Source organism: Neovison vison, chromosome 13, assembly GCF_020171115.1.
Source record: "Neovison vison isolate M4711 chromosome 13, ASM_NN_V1, whole genome shotgun sequence".
Lineage (NCBI taxonomy): Eukaryota > Metazoa > Chordata > Mammalia > Carnivora > Mustelidae > Neogale > Neogale vison.
The window spans coordinates 14,811,835-14,838,885 of record NC_058103.1 but is presented as its reverse complement, the minus strand read 5'-3'; the positions used below and the strand labels follow the sequence as shown (position 1 = coordinate 14,838,885).

At 40.7% G+C, this 27,051-nt stretch overlaps 1 protein-coding gene across 6 annotated transcripts in view; it reads left to right on the top strand.

The window, feature by feature from the left end:
• ENTPD5 (ectonucleoside triphosphate diphosphohydrolase 5 (inactive)) overlaps positions 1-27,051 on the top strand; it is a 49,806-nt gene that overhangs the window by 10,120 nt on the left and 12,635 nt on the right. The window contains exons 1-10 of one of the 6 annotated variants that reach the window (XM_044232209.1): positions 992-1,070; positions 7,120-7,186; positions 9,703-9,823; positions 16,423-16,495; positions 18,643-18,929; positions 19,579-19,658; positions 21,235-21,378; positions 25,971-26,046; positions 26,326-26,361; positions 26,686-26,774. In XM_044232209.1, coding sequence (XP_044088144.1) covers positions 18,713-18,929; positions 19,579-19,658; positions 21,235-21,378; positions 25,971-26,046; positions 26,326-26,361; positions 26,686-26,774 — 642 coding nt within the window. In that variant the 5' untranslated portion in view covers positions 992-1,070; positions 7,120-7,186; positions 9,703-9,823; positions 16,423-16,495; positions 18,643-18,712. Of the gene's footprint in view, positions 1-991; positions 1,071-7,119; positions 7,187-9,702; positions 9,824-14,691; positions 15,057-16,422; positions 16,496-18,642; positions 18,930-19,578; positions 19,659-21,234; positions 21,379-25,970; positions 26,047-26,325; positions 26,362-26,685; positions 26,775-27,051 lie in introns of those variants that run through there. The other 5 variants (XM_044232208.1, XM_044232210.1, XM_044232211.1 and 2 more) reach the window with 5 other exon arrangements.

Sequence of the window (27,051 nt, the reverse complement as noted above, 5' to 3'; positions counted from 1 at the left end):
CACTGAGCCACCCAGGCGCCCGAAGTAGCTGATTTCTTAGAGGAATGTCACTCTGCCTGTTTCAAGGACTTGTCAATGGGCTATAAGTAGTAAAGAAATTTTAATTTTTTTCTTTTGCCTTTGTTTCCCACATCAGTTACACAGCTAGAAGCATGCATCTCCTATTCCCCGTAACCTGTTTTGCCCAACCCTCCATCCCCTCCCCTCTGGTGGCTTACTGTATTTCTGGCGCACTTTCCCTCTGTTTGTATGTCACACTCTGGTGGGTCCATGGTGGAATCACCATACACTTGAAGGAATTTCTTCTGATATGGGATCCATAAAATTAGGATTAATTTTTGTGTGAGGTTCTGAAAGTATACACTATTGATAACTTGCAGAAAAGAGAGATTAGGGCATTTTCTATACAGGCTATATATTTGGAATGCTAAAAATTGGTTATTATATAATATGAAAGTCAGTCCAAGACTTCCCTTGTTTGAACACAGTCCTATAGACTCATATATAAACATGAAAATCTGGTTGTAACAAGATTATTTCTTAATGTACACATAATACCTTAAATTACATATACTTCATAGTTTTTTATCATACATTTATGTTGACCATAAGTTTGATTTGTAGTTACTACTGTTGTGATATGGCTAAGAGAAATGCCCATATTTATACTATAGTAGAGGGGATATAGAATTTGCAGTCTTCTGAACCTCACATTTTCTGCCAAAGAACTGGATATTATTATTTAGTCATCTGTTAGCAAGAAACATCTAATGATACAGATAGTAGAGTAGGAAGTTGCTATTTAGCAATTCATTTGATAACATTTCCTTCCATAATTTCTGGTAGGTAAGTTTACTGTGAAGTTTCAGGATTATCTTGCTGAGTAAATATGCTTTGTTTTATTTCTTAGAATGCTAATGCTTTTAAAACTGGGAATAAGCCCCTTAAGTGTTTTGTTGACTTGGCTTTACAATTGTTTTTTCCCCTCCAGTTTGTATAGTTCCCGGTCAACATAGAAATGTGGAGTATCTTGGCTGAATCCTCATGCAGACAAGGTCGTTAGGGTCCTGGTAGGTGTGACAAGTAACCTAATATAAGGTAACATCTGTGCTAGCTTAAAGCTCTAAATGTACTTCATATGCTCCTGGGTGGATTTTGTTGGTGTTTTTTTTCTGAATTGGATTCTCTATCCTTGCCAAATGATGACTTTTCTCTTGTTCTGTTGATTGTAATATTAAGTGTAGAGTTGTTCAAAAAGCCAGATAACTTAGGACTATATATCAAAATATATATTTCCTGATTTTTTTTTTCATAGTATGTAGTATTTCTAATTGTCTCTTTTAGTAGTTCCCAAATTGGGTTTACTCTGTAAAGTCATCTGTGGCTCTATTCTTGTTCCACCTGGAGACTCAAGTTTCTACTCATAAATCATCCTTGAAATCTCCTGATTGCAGATGCAACTCTATAGGTGGAGGAAAGTAGGTGAACAACTTTTGATTTTTGTTTTCATAAAGGGTTTAGAATCATGCATAAATATATTATCCAAACAGTATCTGAAGGGACTAATTAGTGTTTCCAGATATCGTGGGGAGTCGGTTACTTTCATCTTCCTTTTTATTGTCCTTGGTACAAATACAGAATTTTTTTTTTTTAAGATTTTATTTATTTATTTGACAGACAGATCACAAGTAGGTAGAGGAGGGGGGAGGAAGCAGGATCCCTGCCGAGCAGAGATTCCCGTTGCGGGGCTTGATCCCAAGACTCTGGGATCATGACCTGAGCCAAAGGCAGAGGCTTTAACCCACTGAGCCACCCAGGCGCCCCAGAATTCTTTTAATAGGTATTATATTGTGATATTGACTAGTTCACACCCCCGCAAGGGATAAGAAATTCTGGAGATCAAGGGTTTACTGTTATCAATTTTAAAAGTAGGGTTTTATGGATTTTTTTAGAACATTAACTGTTTTATTTTTATATATAAGATAATTATTACCACTAGCAATTTATTTGTAAAGCATCCAATTTTTATTATCTGTCCATTCTGACAAAACCTTTACACAGGACTAAAAGTTCTCTAAGAAAAATTACACACTCAAATTTCAGTCTCACTTATTTGCACTTCGGTGTCATGAATCTGTCAGATGTTCATTTAAGAAATGTTTAGTGGCGGGGGGGGGGGCGCCTGGCTGGCTCAGTCAGTTAAGTGTCCAACTCTTGGTTTTGGTTCAGGCTTTGATCTCAGGGTTTTAAGATTGAGCCCCACATCTGGCTTCCCATTTTCTACTTCTCTTCCCCTGCCCCTTCTCTCACTCATTCGCTCTCTCTTCTCAAATAAATAAATCTTAAAAAAAAAAGTTTAATGAGTACCATCTGTATACCATGCTACCTGACAGCTTGAGGAGTTCAAGCCTTCAAGTGGCTTATAGTCAGGTGTATAAGGTACTGACCTGAGCATTGATCTGTGAGAGTGCACAGCTTCACTGACACCAATATACAAACAGTTTACAATAAAAAACACCAAACAAACAAACAAACAAACAAAAAAACAAAAACAAAAACAAAACACCAAACAGGGCGCCTGGGTGGCTCAGTTGGTTGGTAACTGCCTTTGGCTCAGGTCATGGTCCTGGGGTCCTAGGATCGAGTACCGCATCAGGCTGCCTGCTCGGCAGGGAGTCTGCTTCATCCTCTGACCCTTTCCTGTCTCATCCTGTTTCACTCTCTCTCAAATAAATTTAAAAAATCTTAAAAAAAAAAAAAAACAAAACCACCAAGCAGTGATGGATAAAGGGGAGGTGGCATAAGTACTGCAGGAATTTGGGAACATGAAAGGCTCTTATAGAGAAAGCTTACAGAAGGTGGGCTGAAAGGAAGAGGGAAGGCTTTCTGGAAAGGTAGAATCATGTGAGCAAAATTCAGTGTGTGTTTGAGACAAGGAGATGTTTAACTAGAGCAGTAGTTCCCAAAGTGTGGTCCATGGACCAGTAGCATCAACATCACCTGGGACCTTGTTACAAATTGGAAATGGAGGTTCTCGGGCCCCACTGGAGACCTGCTAAATCAGGATGCTGCCAGTGAGGCCCACCAGCCTATGTATTAATAAGTCCTCCAGGTGGTTCTGCTACATCCTAAAGTTTGAGAATTGCTAGACCAGAGCAGAGGGTTCTTATATGACAGTTGTGGGCAAAAAAGCTTTGGTTAAGGTAGCCTGGGAATTCACAGTGAAGAACTTCAAGGAGTGTGTCTTTTGTTCTACAAAGCAGAGACACCAACTTGAAACTTGAAGGCTGGATTTGACTCATAGATGTGTTTTGCCAGTGTACATAGTGGCTTTTGTGGTTTTTTTAAGTGGAATTAGTTGTCACTATTTAAAAACCAGATTCCACACAGGAATCTGTGCTTTCAGTTTGTTTTGAAAAAAAATCAGAAGACCTGGCAGTACTGGGGCTGTAGTTTATCACAGCAGCAGTCTGTGCAGCAGCAAGCAACTGCCCATTTAGATGGGTTATGTACTCTCTAGCTTGCCGTAGTCCCCACCACTTCCTTTTGGTTTACACCTTTACTCACTTCTATTTCCTGCTTGGCCCCAGTAAGTGGTTAGGTATTTGAGTTTGTACCTTCTGTTACGAACACTGGGAAAACTGATGAAAGTTTTATTTTATTTTGTTTTTAAAGATATATTTATTTGTTTTAGAGAGGGAGCAAACAAGTAGGGGGGAGGGGCAGAAGGAGAGGGAGAGAATCTCAAGCAGACTCCCCACTGAGTGCAAAGCTGGACATGGGGTTCCATCTCACAACCCTGAGATCATGACCTGAACTGAAATCAAAAGACAGATGCTCAATGAACTGAGCCACCCAGGTGTCCAAAATTGATGAAAGTTTTTTTTTTTTTTTTTAATTTTTTTTTTTTTTTAAGATTTTATTTTATTTATTTGAGAGAGAGACAGTGAGAGAGAGAATGAGCGAGGAGAAGGTCAGAGAGCGAAGCAGACTCCCCATGGAGCTGGGAGCCTGATGTGGGACTCGATCCCGGGACTCCAGGATCACGCCCTGAGCCAGAGGCAGTCGTTTAACCAACTGCGCCACCCAGGCGTCCCCAAAATTGATGAAAGTTTTAAAGAGAGTGACGTGATTTATGCATTCATTAATTCATTCAACAGACATGAGTTAAACATATATGGCGGGTTGTATAGTGTTCAAAGATAAATGAATTCATGACATGCTTTGGGTTAAAATATAGTGGGAGAATGATGAAACAGTTGTGTATGGATTTGAGAATAGAGATATTGGTAATTGGAAGACCAGTTAAGAAGCTGTAACAGTCCCAGTCTGAAGCAATAAAGGCCAGGATTTAGGTACTAACAGGTTACGGGGGAGGGGGTGGGTGGGTGGGAAAAGAACGAGATGGGAAAGATACTGTGAAGGAAGAATCACCAGTTCTTGATAACAGATGAGAATACAGAAGGTATGAGAGTGGAGAATTCAAAGATGATAAGGATTTGGAGTTATGAATTAGGGACTCTGTGATGCCACTTACAGAAATAGGAAATAAAAAAGAGAATCCATTTAGCCTCTGTATGTGTGTGTGTGTGTGTGTGTTGGAGGGCATGGGTGCCAAGGAAAAGGGGGCATTTGGAGATGCTAGTTTGAAGTGTCTTGAGTTCAATGATTGACATACAATATTAAGTGTTTTAAAGGAAAACTTAGTAGAAATGTCAAGATTGCATGCTTAGAGGTAGATATCACTCATTCCATCCTTGAATTCCAAAGGTATACTGGGAGAAGTGTGTTTTGTAATGAACAAAATATTTTGAAAATGTTTGCTTTGGGGGCTGGATAGTTAGAATTTATAACCTTGTTTGAATCCTCTCTTGGATGTGTAATTTTCAGATTTATGTTGCATAGGTAAGTTTAACATTCTGGGAGAATGGAAGATACTGTAAAAGTTCAAATGTTTAAAGATATTTTCTGAGTATCAGTACTACCTTCAGATTTTAAATCATAATTGGCTGTGTACCTGTTAGATATCCAAAGGATGGAGTGTTGGCATAACCATTGTTTCATTGAAATCATAGCCAGTTTTTCCTCTTATGATCTTACATTTGTTTCCATCTGCCTGCCCGCCCTTCCTTCCTTCCTTCCTTCTCTTTCTTTTGTAAGCGCCATGCCTAATGTGGGGTTTAACTCAACTGCGAGATCCAGAGTTGCATTTTCAACCGACTAAGCCAGCCAGGTGGCCCCATCTGCCTTTTTTTTTTTTTAAAGATTTATTTATTTAATTGAGAGAGAGAGAGAGATAAAAAGAGCACCTGTGTGCAAGGGGGCTGTACAGAGGGTGAGGGAGAAAGAGAATCTCAAGCAGACTCCCTGCTGAGCACAGAGTCTGATGTGGGGCTCAGTCTCACAACCCTGAGATCATGACTCCTGAAATCAAGAGTCCAGTGCTCAACCAACTGAGCCACCTAGGCTCCCCCCGAATCTGCTTTTTTATTTTATTGTATTTATTTTTTATTTTTTAAAAAGATTTTATTTATTTATTTGACAGACAGAGATCACAAGTAGGCAGAGAGGCAGGCAGAGAGAGAGGAAGGGAAGCAGGTTCCTCGCTGAGCAGAGAGCCCGATGCCGGGCTCGATCCCAGGATGCTGGGATCATGACCCGAGCCAAAGGCAGAGGCTTTAACCCACTGAGCCACCCAGGAACCCCTGCATCTGCTTTTTTAAAAAAATGTTTTTACTAAGGTAAAATATATAACATAAAAACTGCTGTTTTAACCATTCTAAGTATGCAGTTCAGTAGTATTAATTATATTAATAGTGTTTTATAACCATCACTACTATTTCCAAAACTCTGTCATCACCCCTAACAGAAACTCAGTCTGTTAAGCAATAACTCCCATTCTCCCCACCCTCAATCCCTGGTAACCTCTAATCTACTTTCTGTCTCTATGAATTTACCTGTTCTAGACATTTCATGTAAGTGAAATCATATATATCTTTTTGTATCTGGCTTCTTTCACTTAGCATAATGTTTTCAAGTTTCATCAATATTGTACCATGTGTTAGAACTTCATTCCTTTTTTTTTTTTTAAGTTTGTTTGACGTAAGTAATCTCCACACCCAATGTGGGGCTCGAACTCATGACCCTGAGATCAAGAGTCATATGCTCAGGACGCCTGGGTGGCTCAGTTGGTTAAGCGGCTGCCTTCAGCTCAGGTCATGATCCCAGCGTCCTGGGATCGAGTACTACATTGGGCTCCTTGCTTGGCGGGGAGCCTGTTTCTCCCTCTGCCTCTGCTGCCACTCTGCCTGCCTGCCTGTGCTCTCTCTCTCGCTCTCTCTCTCTCTGGCAAATAAATAAATAAAATCTTTAAAAAAAAAAAAAGAGTCATATGCTCTTCTGGCTGAGTCAGCCAGGCACAGCAGAACTTCATTCTTTTTTTATAGCTAAATAATATTTATTGAATATATGTATCATATTTTGTTTACATATCTATTGATGGACCCTTAAGTTGTTTCTACCTCTGGTTGTTGTGAATAATGCTGTAAAGAACATCGGTGCAGAAATATTTGAGTCCTTATCTTCAGTTTTTCTGGGTATGTACCTAGGACTAGGATTGGCTTGGTGCCTTTTAACCATGTACTCATACATGTAATAGTAAATGGCCCCTCTTGATCACACTGTGGGACATGCAACTTGTTATATGAGTTCTTCACAGCAAAAAAAAAAAAAGACCCCATTAAGTGCATAAACTAGATTTTATCCACTTTCACTTATGGATTAGCTCCTTAGTCAGTACACCCCATACATTGACACACACACATTTATACAAAAATATACACTAGCTTTTAGAGGACGTGTGACTTGCCGCCTTTTGCTGTTACTGATTTTATAAACAAGTCATTTTATAAGAGTGGCTGTGGTCGTAGTTTGAATGAGAAGAAAGTATGAAAGAGGCCAAGAGTACTAGACTGTCAGTCAGGAGATGAGTGTGGTGATCTGGTTTCCAGAGACTGAACAGATTAGAAATGAATGTGGAAAGAGAATACTACCTCAAAAATAAGCATACTGACAAGAGAGAACTTTGCTCTTACAATTATCCATGTCCATCTTCTGTAGGTTGAAAAAATGGCACGTTAGTTGAAGGAAACAAAGGGGAATGCCCAGAAGAAAAAGAAAATAATTGGTAAGTAGCCAATATAAAGTAATACCCCACTTTTCTAGAAGTCACATTTCTGCACATTCTGCTCTCTTATTCCTGAGAGCTCATAGTCGATGGAAAGGGATCTCTGAGCCACTAAAAGACCTGTCACAAGGTCTATACCCCTTATTCTTTTGGACAGGCTCTCATTTGCATAAGTTGACATAAAAGTCTAATAATTACGGCTCTCTGATTTACATCCCGTTGATTTTAAAGATTTAAAAAAATTACGTGATGGCAGCTTGTTGAAGAAATCACGTGTATGACACCACTCATCAGTGATAACATAGCATGATGTGGGGGAAAACTAGCTCAGGAAGCGTGGCAATCTGGGACCATTTGGTGGCAGACAGGCAAGTAGTCCTATAGAACTGTGGCCCCTAAAGGCATCCCAGGTTTGTAGAAAAATATAACTGATGATCATAATCATGACCCTGAATCATAAGTCACTTTAGAAGTATTTGTAGACAACATTGTTAAAATAAAAGTGTTATTTTAAAGGGAAGCATTTTAGACACATTTGAAGAAATGTACTTATGTGGTAGTTCTATTCCTGGCTTTATATATCAGGTATCATCATAATATTTCAGTCTTTCTCTTTTGTCATTTTGATTTAACATATTTGAAGCAGTAGACGTTTTTCAGTTGGTAACAAGAAAGGGAAAATGAGTTTTCACTTCTCTTCCCACAAATTCCAGTGTAAACAGTGACAAAGGGCGCTGATCCTTGTAATTACTCTTCTGCACATGAATGACTCCCACAGTAGATATGGGTTTGATGGCAGAAATAGTTTGTCACTTTAGGTTTTTATTATATTTGCTCACTGGGGCTATGTTAACCCTCTCCTGACTGGTAGTTTCTTCCTGTGGAAAGGGTATGAAAATGAATTTCTTACCCAATGAATGGGTAAGAAAAGGCCTTATGACTTGTGAAGAGAGAGACACAGCAAGAGCAACAGCTTTCTTTCCTCAGGCAGTGATTATTGTAGTTAAGTCAAGTCCGGAACAATGAAGAATGAAGTCAGGCACTGCCTGATCTCATTTTGGTATAACACCCAAATAGTTTCATTGTATAGAATCTGCCTTTTCAACACTTGTCTAATGTTTTGATTAAAATGGAATGAAGTACAGAAAGAAGTGATCTGTTTATAGGAAAGGATTTTATATTTGTTGGTAACTGCCAATGTACCAACTCTGATTCCTTTATTGGGAGTATTTGGTCTTAGGGTTGGAGAGACCTTAAAAGAGATCTCATTCATGCAGCCTTCTGATCTGGGAATCTGCCTGGGACAATGTCGTCAGACGAGCTGGGCCCTTGGGGCGAGAATCCTCTCCTCACCGCCAGCACAACTCCTGCTGTTGGAAAGTTCTCCCTGTTCCATCTCCCTGTAGTTTCCATGCTTACAAGTCTTATTACAGCTCTTTGGCAGCATTCTAAAACAAGCTGATTACTTAATAACTCCTTTTCATTTTGTTGATGGCTCGGAAAATGCTTGTTATAAAGGTTTTCAGGTTTCCGTGTCTGTGCCAGTTGTCAGTCTTACCCTTTTCTACCAGAAATCTCTTTAGTACCTAAGTAGTAATGCTACCATTGTCTGATAGGAAATTTTCTTTCTATATATTGCATGAAGAAGGTTGTTATTCTGTTAATATAATTATTTTCACTCTATACTTTCCTTGATTGAACATTTCATTTCACTGTTAGGTTTATTATTCAGTTATTAATGGATGGTTAAAATCTTAACAAATATAGTGGGTCGTTTATTTTCTCCCTACTCTTTCCTAAATATATCTGACTTTTTTGAAGTATTTAGATTCTTTTCATCCTTAGGAACAAGCAGGATGTTATATGAGTTATAGTTTTTCTGACTTTAATGCTTTTCCTTAAGTAAAATATTGGGATGAGAGGTGCCTTGGTGGCTCAGTTGGTTAAACATCTGACTCTTGGTTTTGGCTCAGGCTGTGATCTCCAGGTCATGAGATCGAGCTCCACATCAGGCTCAGAGTGGATGGAGTCTGCTTAAGATTCTGTCCCTCTGCCCACCTCCCACGCTTGTGTTCACTCACTCTCTTTCTCAAATAATAAATAAAATCTTTGCAAAAAAATGAAAAGCATCAAGTGGTAGGATATGATATTTTCAGAGAAATTGAGTCTATTCTGTTTTTAATTTTTTAGAGTTAATATCACTGGAATAACATGTAGTTCCTAAAACAAGAAGAGTATAAGCTCTGTTAGTAGAAATATTTATAAACTGAGAAAAGAAAGGGATGAACACAAAATATTTTGCAAATACTGGTTATAACTTGCAGTAGCCTCTCAGATGGCCCCCACTGATCCTTGCCTCCTAGTATTCATGCCTGTCCTCTCACACATTTCGTCAGGGTTGGTCTGTAGGACCAATGGAATATGGGGGAAGTAATAATGTATGACTTATAAGGGTTAAGTCATAAAAAAACATCGCTGCTTCTGTCTTGCTCTCTCTTGGATTTCCGACTCTGGAGGAGCCAGCCACCATGTTGTAAAGATATTCAAGGTTCTTTGGAGAGTCCACTTGGGAAGCAGCTGAGGATTTCTTCAAACAACCAGCATCAGCTCTCCGCCACTGAGTGAACCATTTTGGAGGTGGGCTTTCCGCGTCAGTCAAACCTTCAGTTGAGTGTAGCCCCAGCCGGCATCTTTTTTTTTTTTTAAATATTTATTTATTTATTTGAGAGAGAGAAAGCAAGACAGAGCATGAGCAAGGAGAAGGTCAGAGAGAGAAGCAGACTCCCCGTGGAGCTGGGAGCCCGATGCGGGACTCGATCCCGGGACTCCAGGATCATGACCTGAGCCGAAGGCAGTCGTCCAACCAACTGAGCCACCCAGCCGTCCCCCCAACCTGCATCTTGACTCTAGTATCCTGAGAAACCCTGAGACAGAACTACCCAATTAAGTCACTCCCAAATTCCTGAACTACAGAAACTGTGAGATAATTAATGTATATTATTGTTTTAAGCAACTAAGTATTGAGATTATTTGTTGTGCTACAGTAGGTAAACAATGTGCAGCATCCCACATACTTACTGGTTTGATAAATAGCAGAGAACTTAGACAATGTAAATGATATTTAGTGCCCTTTAGATTTGGGGGGGGTAAGTTACTTCAGTTTATCACAATTTTAACAGTGTATTTGATTAAAGAAATTCAATATAGCTATAAAACTAATAGATTCAGAAATATAAAATTATGTTTCTCCTAAAACAGTATTACTAGATTAGGCATTTATTAATTCTCTTAAAATCTATTTATATAAGTATATATTATTTTCCCCCTTTTCTAAAAATTTTATTTATTTGAGAGAGAGAGTACAAGGATGAGGGAGGAACAGAGGAAGAGGGAGAAGCAGACTTCCTGCTGAGCAGGGATCTCGAGGTAGGGCTTGATTCCAGGACCCCGAGATCATGACTTGAGCCAAAGACAGATGCTCAACCAGGTGCCCCATTTTTTCCTTTTCCTTCTTATATCACTTTGCAATTTATTCCTATTGTCAGTTTCCATTGAGTAAGTGAGGTGCTTGGGCTACATCAGAAAACAAAGATTCCTACTCTCTAGGAGCTTATATTCTATCAGAGGAACACAGATAATAGACAATACATAAACTAACATGTTAGAGTGTGATGAGGTGCAATAGAAAGCAGAAAAAGATCGGAGTAAGGGATATTGAGAGAGCGGGCAGAGGTAAGGGACACATGAGGGAGTGAGGTTAGTATTAAAGCTAGGTCTCAATAAGAAAGTAGCCTTTGAACAATGATTTGGAGGAGTTGCAGGAATTCATCAAGTGGATGTATGTTTCAGACAGCAGGGACAGCTAGGGCAAGACCCTAGGCAGGGGCAAGTTTGACTTGCATGCAGATGTCAGTATTAGGGGAGTGAATAAGGTGATCGGGGGGCAGGGGAGGCAGAGTAAGTGGATCCATGAAAGCTGTTGTTAGAATATTGCTCCTTTGGGGGAAATGGGAAGACGTTGTTGGATTTTGTGAGGAGAGACCTGCTGTAACATATTTTAAAAGGATGGCTTTGGTTGCTTATTAAAAATAGACTCCAGGGGAGTGAGAGTAAAAGCAGAGAAGTGCTAAGACAATATTAGAGTAAATCACATGAGAGATGATGGTGGCTTGGGCCAAGGTGGTAGCAATGAGTGATCAGAAATGGTCAGATTCTGGGAATGTAATGAAGGTAGAATCAGCAGAACAGAGATCAAAAGTTTTTGGTCATGTATAAGCAGGAGATCAAACTACTGTAAGACTTCTGCGTTTCAATGCCGGTCTCACTTCTCAGCTTCATCTCTGATCATTCTTCTCTGCTCTACCTTCTCCTCCCATCCCCATATCCATTTTTCTCTGGAGTTGTTCTAGATAACCCTTCCCTGGCTGATCTACTGGTTAAAACTGTGGACTCTGGAATTACACTGTTTGGGTTTGATTTCTGACTAATTTTGCTTGCTACTCTGTGGTCTTACCTAGCTTCTTATGCCTCAGTTTTCTCATTTTAGAATGGGGATGTTAATAAACAGAACCTACCTCACAGAGTGGTTTTGTAAGATTAAATGAGATAATATATATAAAATACTTAACAGTGCCTGGCAAGCATTAATGTCACAGCCGCTATTACTATTAGCTCAGTCTGTGTTCCTTTGACCACAGTCTTTCCTCTGCATTAAATGCTAACCCTCTCTTCTATACTTTTCCACTACAGTCTACTTTTTGTTTTTGTTTTGTTTCTGAAATCTGTATGACAGAAATTTTTTTTAAAGATTTTATTTATTTATTTGGCAGAGAGAAATCACAAGTAGATGGAGAGGCAGGCAGAGAGAGAGAGAGAGGGAAGCAGGCTCCCTGCCGAGCAGAGAACCCGATGCGGGACTTGATCCCAGGACCCCGAGATCATGACCTGAGCCGAAGGCAGCGGCTTAACCCACTGAGCCACCCAGGCGCCCCTGACAGAAATTTTTGAGGAAATCAAAAAATGAAATCAAACCATCCATAGTATACATACCTCTTTTCATCTTTTTGTAGTCCCTCTGGTCTTTATCCACATGTCTGTATTATTTATGTAGTTCTGGTCATTGTGCATTATCAGTTCAAATGTCATCTCATGACGCCTTTCCTAGTCCTGTAGGTAGAGTTAGTCCTTTAAGACTTGGGGTTCCTTTAGTGTTTTTATGATTAACTTAAGAAGGTGTAGTTATTTGTGTCTATGTCATCTCTGCCAGACTGAGCATCTTGAATCAAAACGTCCGTTTATTCACATTTAATTCTCTAGCACCTCGCACTTGGTGGGCAGCAGGGAACATTTGTAGAATTAGACACTGGAATGGAGCCTACTAAGTCTCCCTGCTTCATTCAGTCTTTCTTACATCTAACAGCCAGATTCATGTTTGTGACACTCCCTTACTCACAGTCTTCAGTGGCTTCCCATTTCCTACAGAGTTTCGTCTAAACTCAAGTATTTGGTGTGCTGTACTGTCTGACCTGACTTTGCCTTTCCAACTTTATTTCCTGTCACAGTCAGTCAGACTGGTATGTTCACTATTCCCCAGAGGCTTCCATCCCTTTTCTACCTTCATGTCTTAAATCATTGTTTCATGAAAACCACTCCTCTCCGTCTCAATGCCCCTTCTCAGGACCCTCTTCAAATGCCATTTCTTTCGCAAAGCCTTCTCAGTTATTCCAGATAGACATAATCTCTCCCTGCTTTGAAGTCTCAGAGCATGGTAAGTGAGCTACTTGTCACATTTTAACTTTACAGAGGTAGTTAATGGACACATGGTTTTGTTTTTTTTTGCCTGTTTACTGTATTCTCTTAAAGGGCAGGTCTAAGATGATTCATCTTTGCGTGCCATACTTGTAAGTAGCACTGGGCAACTGGTAATTTTTGGAATGACTAAATGAATAAATATGTGAATAAGATTCAAATGGGGAGCTGGGTATGTGATACATAGCCATAGTAAGACACTGGGGAAGGTGGCACCCCCTTCCCTGATGCTTTTGTCTCCAGATATTATTAACATATTGTACCATGTCTATTCATGAGAAATTTACTGATGTCTAACACGTTCGGGGCTTAGTACTTGAGTTTGATCGATATACAATATACAAAAGATAGCAATCATGTACCCTCACCTTAGTCACCATTCAGATAGCAGAGTGCTCTAGGGCTCCTGGTCCCTGGTATTGGGTATGTGGGTCCTAACTTATATTCCCAAATGAGGCATTGCTCACTGTGCTGAATCTGTTTCAGACTTAACTAATTAGACCAGTCTTGGTTTTGCTCTGCTTGACTAACTTGTGCTCTGGGTGGTTTAGCTAATCCATTTTTGTAGTTCAGCTTATTGTTTAAAATTTTCATTCTGGTTACATTTTAAACTTGAATTATGTTTAATTTTTAACTATGTTAAAAACCAACTTCTCTGTGGAGCTCAGTAGAATGGGCAGTGGGAGCTTCCCTAAGACTTTCTGGTGGAACTTTCAAGTCATCTGTCCCATTCTATTATTTTAAACTGTTGAGAAATACTGTGTCATCTTATTCAGTTCAGTCAATACTAATATTTGTTTTGGGAGGGAATAGAAAGATTTAATTAACAGGCAGGTGTTACCATGGAACTGTTAAATGAAATTAAGTCCACTCTTTTTTGAAATCTGATTCAGTGCCCTCAGGTCCTTTCTCACACTTGTGCTCTATTCTGGTCCCTATACTCCATCTGTTTAATACTTAAAAGTTTCTCAGGGTTCTCCTTGTGTCGCTTCACCAGGTTAATTCCTACCTCTGCTTTAGGACTCAGCTTAGGCCTCTTATCCCTTAAGGAGCCGCCCTCTCCCTTCCTACCTCCACCCTTCCCCTTCTGAGATGAGTTACTTTCCTCTTAAGTCCAATCCTGTAATATTCTGCATATTCCCATAAGAGCACTTCCCACAGTATGTACATTATAGCTGTTGGTCTTTTTCTTCTAGTAAGCTGAAGCCCCAAGAGCTGGGCCTGTATCTGATTCCTCTTTTGTATCTAAGCTAGCACAGCGTCTGGTGTACATTAGACATTCAGTAAATGCTTGTTAATTAGACAGTTTAATACCCAGCTTTCTAAATCACAAGGATAGAAGCTATCAAGGAGTGCAGTTAACTTTCCTACTCTTGGGCTAAGGTTGTAAAAACATGAAATAGTAGGGAATTGATAACATTATTATGTAGATACATATTTTGTAACTATAAATATAATGTTATTTAATAATATAAAAACATTAGTAGATAATCAATGTCCTGTGTAAAAACACAGAATTCAGGGGACGCTTGGGTGGCTCAGTTGGTTAAGCAGCTGCCTTCGGCTCAGGTCATGATCCCAGCGTCCTGGGATCGAGTCCCACATCGGGCTCCTTGCTCGGCAGGGAGCCTGCTTCTCCCTCTGCCTCTGCCTGCCATTTTGTCTGCCTGTGCTCGCTCACTCTTCCTCTCTCTCTCTCTCTCTGATAAATAAATAAAAAATCTTTAAAAACAAAACAAAACAAAACAAAAAAAACACAGAATTCAGTTCCTGAGCAACTTTGGCCCTACAAGCAATAATGCCACTAGTTGGCAGTTAATTCTCACAAAAGTAGATGAACCAGACAATCATGTGTACCCAGAAAAAAAGTGACTAAGGGAGGAGCGAAGGATCAAAAAGGGAATGAGTTAACAAAACGCCACGTAGTTATTTGCAAACTAGCACAAAGGTGAATGTGGTTCATGAAGCTCGCTTGATTCAGAAGGGCTGAAATAGGGGCAAAGAGCAAAAGACAACCAACAGCGAAAGCAAGGATTCATGGGGAACAGGCAAACATGAGCAGGTGAGCACCCAAATGGGACCCAGGTTCTGTGGGCTTGTCTGTCTGTGGGTGACACGAAGAAGGGACTCCAGAGTGTGAAACTCTAGGGAGGGTGCCTAGGGAGTATTAGTGTTTACTCTAGAGACAAAGATATATTGCAAAGACCTTGGAGGGAAATGAGAACAGTGACAAACACTAGCTGGCACCAAGGTCTCAAAAGAATTGATGAGGGGACTTTGTTCGGGTGAAGAGACGAAAGTGAGCAAGAGATGTGGAGAAGACCAGTTTTGAGAGGACTGAATTTCAGTACACGAATGTGTGTGCTCCCCAGTCTGTAGGAAGTAAACTTGACTAGCTGCTTTATTTTGAGTAGCATAGAAAATATATAGTTGACACATTTGGAAAAACAATCCTGCCTCGTGGAGGTTTGAAATCGTGATCTTCCAAAGGGTAGGTAATTAATCTCCTGTTGGAAAGAAGCCAGCTATTATATACTTGTTAAATGGATAGGATTCAGTGCCTGAGTTATTGGGTCACTGTTCATCTTTTCAGAGTATTTATTCAGTACCTACTGTGTGCTAGCACTGTTCCAGTGCTCGGAACACATCAGTGTATACAACAGACAAAAACTCCCACCCATAGATAGCTCACTTGAGGATGGCAGGGAGCAGGGAATCTGAAAAAAACAAAAACACTAAAGTATAAATTGTACAGAAGATGGAAAGTGCTATGGAAAAAAATAAACAGGGAAGGAAGGTAGAAGTGCATGTGGCCCAGTGGGTTGCAATTTTAAATAAAGTAGACAGAGAAATTCTCTAGAAGGTGACATTTAGAGCAAAGACTGACAAAATGAGCAAACTTTGCAGGCTGGGGTCACATGAAAAAGGATGCCATTCAAATATATTCTCAATTGTAAGCCTTTCTAATACCATTCTTAGTGAATCTTAAAGAAAATGACATTAGAAATGGTGTTAGAAAATAGGGATTGAAAGCAGAAGGTACTGGATATTTTCACCCTTTATTTTCTCTAAAATCTACTGTTTATTTACTCTGAACACCTGGTATGACTCTGCACTTTTTCGCTCCATGAAAACAGATACCTAGCATGCATTTTTTCCCCCTTGAAATCTCTTTTGGAAGAAAAGCAAATGTTTGCTTAATGGAAATCGAAGCTAGAGAGGTTTTTCAGAAACCACAATAATAGAGAAAATATGAGTGAGCCCTGAGAAGCTTGTGTGGAACTAGACACAGGTAGGGGAAGACTGGAACGCCTTAACTGTTCTTCCCGAGGGAAGAAGGGACCAGAGACTGGGGATGTCTTGACCTCTGGACAAAGCAAGGGTCCATTAATACTCAGAGAATCTGAAAGGGTAGTTTTTGTTTTCAGTTATTTAGATTGATCTACATCACTGGCCTGTTAGCTGTGAAAGAAGAATCAGCCAAAGGGAGTGATTTAAAATGTGAGTATGAATCTGCCCAAGCAGCTTCCCTACTTCAGTGTTGTTTTGCTGGGATAAAGTTTCTTTTGAGACTCTATAAAAGGTTTTTGGTTTTTGTTTTTTTCCTAGCCAAAACCTTTATTCTTAACTATCAAGTAGAAGTCCAGCCTTGAATGGTGTTCCAACTGATTATTCTAACTCTGCCTTTTACTCCCTCAGAACTAATGTAGTTATTTTAAATAGTTTAAACCCCAAATGCAATTAACTTTCATTTACATTATTTTATATAATATCTCACCTTTGGGAAGAGAAACATTTTGATAAAATGAACCCAAGGACGTTGACAAACTTGAGAATGACTGAGAATCCTCATCTATATTCCAGATATACTCAGTTATTCTGTTGGAAATCAAGGGACTGTATAGTGGGAACTTTGAATTAGATCTTGTTTAACCACCTGTTTACATAAGGAGAAGTCCAGAGATGAAAGCTCAAACAGGACACTCAAAACTGTTTTGAGCAAAGTACATAAAGGGCAATTAAGGAAGCCTTAAATGTTAGAGGATTGGTGTAGCATTCTTTATGAATACCAGAAGGTAATGAAGCCTAGAGCAAAGCCAATATAGCTCATCCAGGAGACATTTTTTTTCATGTAACCCTACTCTGGGTTTTCAGCATCATTTGTATCCAACCTACCATGATACACAGATCGAAATTAAAGCCAAGCACTAATGCTAAGATTTTTGTCTTTGCTAAGAACATATTAAGAAATAAAGGCAGTAGTAACTTGCCATAAGGGAGGCTTTTGAAATCAGAGAAGAAGAAAGGTTGGCAAGAGTGAAGACTGATTTCTAATCAAGATTTCACTATTGACCTGCTTTTGGATTTTTTGCAAGTCATTGAACTCTCTGGCTTAATTTGCCCATCTGCCTTAAGTGTTTTTTTTTGGGTTTTGTTGTAGTTGTTGTTGCTTTGTTTTTTTGTCTTTTTTTTTTTTTTTTGAAAGATATGGGGTACAGGGAGAGGGAAAGAATCCTAAGCAAGCTCCACGCCAAATGTGGGGCCTGATGCCAGGCCCAGTCTTACAACCCTGAGATCATGACCTGAGCCAAAATTAAGAGTCAGATGTTTAACTGACTGAGCCACCCAGGCACCCCCAACTGCCTTAAGTTCTTACTGGGATAACATGGCCTGAAACCTGTGAAGGATGTTTTTTAAAACCGTAGTGTCTAAAAGCCTCGCTGCCTCAGTTGAAGGAACGTGCAACTGTTGATCTGTGGGTTGTGAGTTCAAGCCCCATGTTGGGTGTAGAGATTTCTTAAATAAATAAACTAAAAGAAAACAAAAAACGAAAAAACCACAATGGTCTATTTAAGTGTTTTTAAATTAAGCTGATTTCCCTAAAATGCGATTGCATGTACAAGCCACTGGCAATATTATTGGTCACAGGTAGTGGTCCAGTAGCTGGAATTTTAGAGACTGTAGACACCCCAATGCTAGTTCTTTCTAACTTCTTTGTAACTTTATGACTTTAATTCAGAAATTGAAACATCTTATAGCAATCAAAAACAAAGGAGGGGGTGCACCTGGGTGGCTCAGTGGGTTAAGCCTCTGCCTTCAGCTGGGGTCCTGATCTCAGGGTCCTGGGATCGAGTCCCATATTAGGCTCTCTGCTCAGTGAGGAGCCTACTTCTCCCTCTCTCTCTGCCTGCCTCTCTGCCTACTTATGATCTCTCTCTCTGTCAAATTTAAAAAAAAAAAATCTAAAACAAAACAAAAACAAAAACAAAGGTGAGGGAAAGAGGGAGGGGGAGAGTTAAGTGTATGATCTAGAGACAAAATTGCCAAAATGGAAAAGAAGACAATTAGACTCAATAAGAGCAGAGTGGCAGAGAAAGCCTTGAGTATGAGAGATCCCACCCTACAATTGAAAGCAGAGAATGGGGAAATATATTTTAAATCCCATTTTTCTTTTTGCAACAAGATACTCTTCAGAGCAAGGTGTTAGGAGCCTGTGTTACCCTGGTCTAGCTTGTTGTGCTGGTTAGGAAAAATAGAGAAGGAGCGCCTTGGGGGAAGGGGTGGGATTTCTGTAGTGGGTGTTTCTTCCTTTACAGGTATAAACAAAAGACCAGTTGGCCTAACCGTGTGTTTCTTTGTCCTATAAGCCACTGCAGGTGATTGACCAGCACTGCTTCTGCAACAAAAGCCTAGACTCAACCACATCTTGGGAAGAGAATGGCCACTACCTGGGGGGCAGCCTTTCTCATGCTGGTGGCATCCTGTGTTTGCAGCACTGTCTTCCACAGAGACCAGCAGACTTGGTTTGAGGGTGTCTTCCTGTCTTCCATGTGCCCCATCAATGTCAGTGCCAGCACATTGTATGGAATTATGTTTGATGCAGGGAGCACTGGAACGCGAATTCATGTTTACACCTTTGTGCAGAAAATACCAGGTAAGTTCAACTGGTACCCCCACCAGTGCCTATTAATCCACACTTCAGCATCTCCTTCCAGAAAAAAATGTGCTAAGTGAATGCGATATGAATTATGGTAATTTACAGCTACTGAATGTCTTTCTTCAGAGAAGATTTTGGGCTGTCATTGAATATATGGTTTAATTCAGTGTGAGATTAGATCTGGGTTGCCTGTAGTCTGAAACCCATATGTCCAAGAAATATAGCTTTAATTTGTCCTTTTCTCTAAAGGTGGTTGATGCTCTAGGGTCAGAGTATGGAGAATATTAGAAGTGGTCTTGAGAGAGGATCACTGCCATCCTTGGAGAAGGAGATCAGGGGACCTTGAAGATGAACTTTTTCTGAATTTCCAGTGTTCTCAAGTTACACATAGAGCCTAAGGGCAGCAGTAGGAGCTAGGTGTTCATCCTGAGAAATGCCAGAGGGACTCTTGAGAATCGCCTATCATCTTTTGTCCCCCTACTCAGTACTCCTGCAAGCCACTCCTCACAGGTGGGATTACTTGGGATGGCTTGGAGGAATAGCAGGTTAATCTAGTGGGTCATATGATACAGAGCCCACTATCAAAAGCAGCCTAACTTTTGGTAATTAGCCAACTCACTTCTGTTTTGTTCCATGGAAAAAATAGGACAGCTTCCAATTCTGGAAGGGGAAATCTTTGAATCTGTGAAGCCAGGACTTTCTGCTTTTGTAGATCAACCAAAGCAGGTGAGTTTTTTACAATTAGATGTTTAGGTTCTTAATGCTTTGATAATTTTACCGCAGAGCTGCTGTTAAATATCTCGTGCTGTTCACTGCTGATACTGAGACCCTGTGTAAGACCGGTTTTCTGTCCTCAGCTATATGCCAGAAATTATACACCTCGAGCTCACCAGGGCGTAGGCAGAAGGAAGCTGGAACAGACGGTGGACATGCAGGGATGACGCCACCTTTCGAGAGCTCGCTCCCTTTGTATTTACTGTTTACGGTTTTGAGTGGAAGCTGTCAACTGCATTGATGAGTGCAGATGCAGAAGGTGGACATGGAATTCTCTTTGAGTGTGAGGTATCAGCAGGGCGGTTGAGGCAGCGTGGACCCAATGAACTTCGTTTCCAAGTACCCTGGTCTGGGACAGACCGTGCATGTCTGTACTCTGGAAATTAGGCAAAAAACTCATGAAAACAAAAATCTTTGGTATTAGAGGATGAATGGAGAGTTTTGTCGTCACTGTATTTCACATTCGAGCACCCATAATGTGCTACACCCACTGTGTCAGAGGCCACACTGAAATAGAACAAAGCAGAATATGGAAGTTTGGAAGCAAATGTGAAGGTATCACGTTCTGTGTTATAAGCATAATCATTGCCCAAAGGAAAACCTTATATTAAAAATGGCTCGGGGGATAAAATACCTTGGGGCATCTGGCTGGCTCAGCTGGTAGAACATGCAACTCTTGATCTCAGGGGTTGTAGGTTTGAGCCCCATGTTGTGTGTAAAGATTACTTAAGAATATAATCTAAGAAAAAGTGGCTTGAACTTGAAGAACTGAGAAGAAGTTTATTTTCTCAGCGTACTGTTATGAAGTGGTAAATGCATCAGAAAATTAGGAGCTGTTGAAAGCAAACTACATTATCAGAAACTGATTTTGACATTTAGAGAAGATTGTGTTGTGGTTGCTAATAATTAGAATGATTTAGAGGCAGCCTGTTGTCAGATTAGATGTTCACTCAGGGAAACAGTGGATTTAAAATAATGGTTTTTAATTTCATAAATTGAGGATCTGCTGTGTACTCTGCGAGTAGGTACTAGTGATGCAGATATGAACCTGACGTGTTCTGTATACCAGCATTTGTGTGGCAAGTACACACACTCTGCCTCATCTAATGCATTCACCGGTTTTGTAGTGGTCTGAGGTGTATCTCCCTCATATATATATATTTATATATATATATGGAGGAAACCAAGCCCCTTTGTTAAGCCACAGGGCTAGCAAGCAAGCCTTCTGACTCCACATCCAGTGTTTTCTTTACTATACCTAACTTTCTGGCCTCAAGCTAATTTATGAGACACAAAATAACAGTTAAAATGACCATGCTATAACAGAATCATTTTTGTTATTACTCAATCAAAATTAAATGGATTTTCCATCAAAGAAGCCTACTTCTCTGGGTTTCTTTTCCTCCAGAGAAGAGAGTGGTTGGAGCCCTCTGCTGCCTCACTCTTAATACCCCCAGAACATGTTAAGGGAAGAGACAAGTGCCCCTAAATGACTGTTCACTGGATGAGTAGGTCACCTCTCTTGAAGGGTGCTGAGACTGTTCAAGGACTCCTAGAGGTGGCGAAAGACTCAATCCCCCGAAGTCACTGGAAAAGAACACCAGTGGTCCTGAAGGCAACAGCAGGACTGCGCTTACTGCCTGAACAGAAAGCCCAGGCTCTGCTTTTTGAGGTAACTTTTGAAGTTTTTTGCATCTTGGATGATTCTTTTTCCCCATGTGAATATTTTATTTGTGGGTTTTTAACTCTTTAGTGTGTGACGGCTGCCTTCAGTATTCCACCATTGCTAAGGCGCTGGGGTAACTATGCTCTTATTCTAGCTGCTTATTTACATATTTAACTATTGCTCTTGAATTTATACAGCTTTTCCTAAAGTTTAAAGGACTTTCTGTCCATGATATTCTTGATTCTCCTACCTTGTTAAAGCAGAATCACAAATTATGTTTAGCCCACTTTATTGAGGTAGAACTTAAAATTTGTATGTTTTAAGTGTACCATTAAATGAATTTGGACAGATATAGACGTTTCCTTATACCCCTTTGCACTCGTTTTTCCCTTCCCCTAAAGTCAGGCAACCACTGTTCTGCTTCCTATCATTGTAGATTAGTTTTGCTTGTTCTTACATTTCATATAAATGTAATTACACAGTTTATGTTCCTTCATTTATGTGTTTCCTTTCTCTCAGCATAAAGTTTTTTTTTAAAGATTTTATTTATTTATTTGACACAGAGAGACAGTGAGAGAGGGAGCATAAGCAGGGGGAGTGGAAGAGGGCGAAGCAGGCTCCCTGCTGAGCAGCGAGCCCAATGTGGGGCTTGATCCCAGGACCCCAGGATCATGACCTGAGCTGAAGACAGACGCTTCATGACTGAGCCACACAGACGCCCCATCATAAAAATTTTTTTAATTGAATTTTTTATTTTAATTCCAGTATAGTTAACATGCAGTGTTATGCTAGTTCCAGGTGTATAATATAGTGATTCAGCAGTTCTGAACATTACTCAGTGCTTATCGTGTTACGTGCACCCTTAATCCCCATCACCTATTTCACCCACGCCCCCTCACCTCCCCTCTGGTAACCATCTGTTTGTTCTTTATAGTTAAGAGTATGTTTTTCTGTTTGTCTCTTTGTTTTAGTTCTTAAATTCCACGTATGAGTAAGATATCATATGTTTTGTCTTTCTCTGACTTATTATGCTTAGCATTATACTCTAACTCCATCTGTGTTGGTGCAAATGGCAAGATTTAATTATTTATGGCTGAGTAATAGTCCATCATTTATATATACCACATCTTTATCCATCATTTGTCAAAGGACACTTGGGCTACTCTTATAGTTGGCTATTGTAGATAATGCTGCAGTAAACATAGGGGTGTTTGTATCCCTTTGAATCAGTGTTTTTTTATATTTGGGGGGTAAATACCCAATAGTGCAATTACTGGATTGTAAGGTAGGGTTTTTTGTTTTTTTTGGTTTTTGGGGTTTTTTTGTTTGTTTGGTTTTGGGTTTTTTTTGAGGAACGCCCATACCGTTTTCCGCAGTGGCTGTACCAGTTTGCATTCCCACCAACAGTGCATGAGTGTCCCCCCTCCCCCCGCTTTTTTACATCCTCCCCAACACTTGTTGTTTCTTGTGTTTTTTATTTTAGCCATTCAGGTACAAGATGGTATCTCATTGTAGTTCTGATTTGCATTTCCCTGATGATGAGAGTTGTTGAGCATCTTTTCATATGTCTGTTAGCCGTTTGTCCATTTCAACTTCTTGTTCAGATAAAAACTTTAAGTCAAAAGCTTTTTTTTTTTTTTAATTTATTTATTTGACAGACAGAGATCACAAGTAGGCAGAGAGGCAGGTAGAGAGAGAGAGGGGAGGAAGCAGGCTCCCCGCCGAACAGAGAGCCCAATGTGGGGCTCGATCCCAGAACCCTGGGACCATGACCCGAGCCAAAGGCAGAGGCTTTAACCCACTGAGCCACCGAGGTGCCCCAGTCAAAAGCTTTTTTAAACTCAAAAATTTTAACATTACTGAACATTTATTTTGCAAAAAAACATGTAAACTAGTAAGATTTAAATTACATGTTGTGAAGAATATTTATAGGTGGGATCCCATTGTAACAAAAATCCCAGCTGGGATGCCTGGGTGGCTCCGTTGGCTGAGAGTCCAACTTTTGGTATTGGGTCAGCTCATGATCTCAGGGTCATAGGATCGAGCCCTGAGTAAGGCTCTGCACTCAGCTGGGAGTTTGCTCAAGATTCTTTCCTTCTCTCTCCCCCTCTGCCCCTCCCCATGTGTGTGTGCTCTCTCTCAAGTAAATAAATAAAATCTTTTTTAAAAAGAACAGCAAGGGACGCCTGGGTGGCGCAGTTGGTTGGACAACTGCCTCCGGCTCAGGGCGTGATCCTGGAGTCCTGGGATCGAGTCCCACATCAGGCTCCCAGCTCCATGGGGAGTCTGCTTCGCTCTCTGACCTTCTCCTCGCTCATGCTCTCTCTCACTGTCTCTCTCTCTCAAATAAATAAATAAAATCTTTAAAAAATAAAAAAATAAAAAGAACAGCAAAAAATGATTATTATGTGTGCTAATTCAGAGCTCAAAATCCATTTTCCTGTGACTATCAGCACAGGACTTAAGCCCCTTATCCAAGGACAAGCTGCCTACTGTGTCTGCCTGAGAATCTGAATCCTGATTCCCCATTCATTTACTCATTTATTCAGCACTCATTTATTCAGCACTCATTTATTCAGCACTGTACTGGCACCAGTGAAGTTCCTGGGAACATGCTGCAGGGAGCAAAAACTGACATCAGTCTATGTCCTGGAGAGCTTGCATTCTAGTTGTAAGCGGACAGAAATTAAACAACTCACTACGAAGTATGTCAGGTACTGTAGGTGATATGGAGAAAGAAAAAACAGGGGATGTCAGCTAGGGAGTGCTGGTATTGGTGTGGAGGGATATTGCTTTAAACAGGATGGTCAGGGAAGACCTCACTGATTAGATGCATTTGATCAGAGACCTGAGAAGAATAAAGAAGCCAGCTATATAAGACATTTGTAGGAAGAATATTCCAGGCTAAAGAAATAGCAGGTGCAAAGGCTTAAAGCATGGAATGTGTGTGGTATGTTCAAAGAAGGGCATCCTGAAGGTCATTGCGGCTGAAGGGGAAGTGAGTGATGGAAGGGAAGTAGATGATGAGGTCAGAGAGACATGAGGGGTTTATCATGTAGGATCTTAAAGGCAAGTGTAAGGACTTTGGTTTTTTTTTTTTTTTCTAAGAAGGAAGTCACTGGAGGGTCTTGAGCTGAGAGGCAGGATATGACATCTGTTTTAAAAGTACCACTCTGGGGATGCCTGGATGGCTCGGTTGGTTAGGGGTCCAGCTCTTAGCTCAGGTCTTGATCTCGGGGTTGTGGGGTTGAGCTGGCATTGGGCTCTGTGCTCATTGTGGAGTCAGCTTGAGATTCTCTCCTTCTCCCCTTCCCCCACCAACACATGGGCACTCTCTCTCTAAAATAAATAAAAATAAATCTTAAAAAAAAAAAAAGTAAAGAAGCACCACTCTGGCTTCTGTATTAAGAATAAACTGTGGGCAGGGACGCCTGGGTGGCTCAGTTGGTTAAGCGGCTGCCTTCGGCTCAGGTCATGATCCCAGCGTCCTGGGATCGAGTCCCACATCGGGCTCCTTGCTTGGCGGGGAGCCTGCTTCTCCCTCTGCCTCTGCCTGCCACTCCGTCTGCCTGTGCTTGCTCTCGCTTCTCTCTCTATGTCAAATAAATAAATAAAATATTTAAAAAAAAAAAAAAAAGAATAAACTGTGGGCAGGGGGAGAAGAGTGGAGAGGGCAAGAGCGGAAAACTCTCTCGCTGTGTTTATTCCTGTTTGCTTATCTGACTTCGCTTTAAAAGCTTATTTATAGATCACTTGACTGGCTTTTCCTGGATGAAACAGAGTCCAGAGGTCCTCACAGGAGGTGTTGCATCCTGTCGGGAACGAGAACAGCCAGCAGACCAGAGTTCTATTTCTGTGTGGAACGTCTCCCCCGCCTCATGATAATCATATAAAAAAATAAGACATAGCACCCATGTCATTGACCTTTATTTATGGAGAGTCAAGAGTGGGTGAGGTGTCCATTCCCATCTTCTGAAATAGGATAAATAAATGTAGGACTGGGGTGTCTGTGGACTCTTGAGGCCTTAGCCGTGTGCCAGAATCTAACAGGGGCTGACCGCAGAGTACCCCAGCCTATGGACATGAGCCCCCTTTATGAGCACGGCCAAAGGCCGTGAAAGAATTTGGTGTGAAAGTAGAAGAAATGTTTCTGTAGCCTCAGGAGCTGCCTAGACCCAACTCTTCTCTATCGTCCGTTTATCTTGCCATCTAAGAAATCAAGTGGGAAAGGGCCCTCCTAGCTTCATGCCCAGGCAGTATCAATAAGGTATTTTTTTAAAAAATGACAGGATCCTGATTTGAGCTGGAGGGGGTCAAATATATGCCTTCTAAGTCCAGTTCACGTATACATTTCGATAGTTTGGTTGAGATTTATTTTAAAGTCAGAGGAATCCCTCCGTTTTTTGTTTTTACAAGAAACCAGAAATGCCTTTTGTAGTTCCTTCTCTAGTTTTTTAGGGAAAAGGAATGTTCTGCTAAAATTTTATCTAGGGAAATAAAGAATGTAGTTTTTTAAGGCTTATTAATAAGATACAGCCAAAATATGGAAATCTTCTTTATTGCCTTGGGGAATCCAGAGTTTTTCCCTTTTTCTCTAGGTAAGGGAAATCTTCAAGAAGTCACCTTTCCTGGTACCAGATGACAGTGTTAGCATCATGGATGGATCTTATGAAGGTGGGAGAAGTGTTAATATGTGTTCCAGGGGGAGAGGGCTAGAGTTAATAAAAGATGTGAATAAAAGAACTGGGAACAGGGATGAGGGTGTGGAAGTACAAGGAACTAAACAAGGAGAAACAAATAAGCAAGGAGGAATGGGCTAAGAGGAAATGGAAGAATAGGGAAAAGGAAAATGTGTGTTTTAGATAAAATTTTAGAGAAAAAGGACAAAAATGAGGTCAAGGAAGATCAGAGGGGAAGGCTCTGAGTTACAATCTCTGTTTTTCTCTCTTTCAGGCATCTTAGCTTGGGTTACTGTGAATTTTCTGACAGGTAATATATTCTCAAGTTTATTCTAAGACATTAACTGGGTTTCACATGGGGTCAAAGAGTAAATATCCTTGTTTGCTTGTATTGTGTTTAAAAAAAAAAAAAAGAAAGGAAGAGTTAGGAAGTTAATGTTTATAACCTGTCTTCAAGGCCTCAGCTGCCACAGGCGTCCTTATAGGTTAGCACACATAACAGCCTTCGGGGCTGGGGAGCAGTGGAGTGTTTATGGACACCTGCCGAATGCAGGAGCAGGAGAGAGATTGCAGAGAGAGGAGTGCTGGGCTGTCCCAGAAGCAGAAGATACTCAGAGCTGGCTCTCATTCACAGGTCAGCTGCATGGCCACAGCCGGGAGACTGTGGGGACCCTGGACCTGGGGGGGGCCTCCACCCAAATTACGTTCCTACCCCAGTTTGAGGTGAGTTGTTTACACGAAGGCCTGGTTAGCAGCCCACTTGGCAGGTATGTCACGGTGCCAAGAAAGTGGTGGCCCATTTTCAGACAGTAGCTCTGCCACAGATGGGTTGAGTGGAGTCTGTTAATGACTGGGTATACTTCCCCTTGTCCCCTCACTGTTCACGGTCCCTTTGATTTCTCCAGCCTTGTGAGATCAGCAGCTTAGTCTGTCTCTTTCATCTCTGATTTTTTGGGGGAAGGACAGGGATGGTGGTGGTAACATCTCCAGACATTTGCAG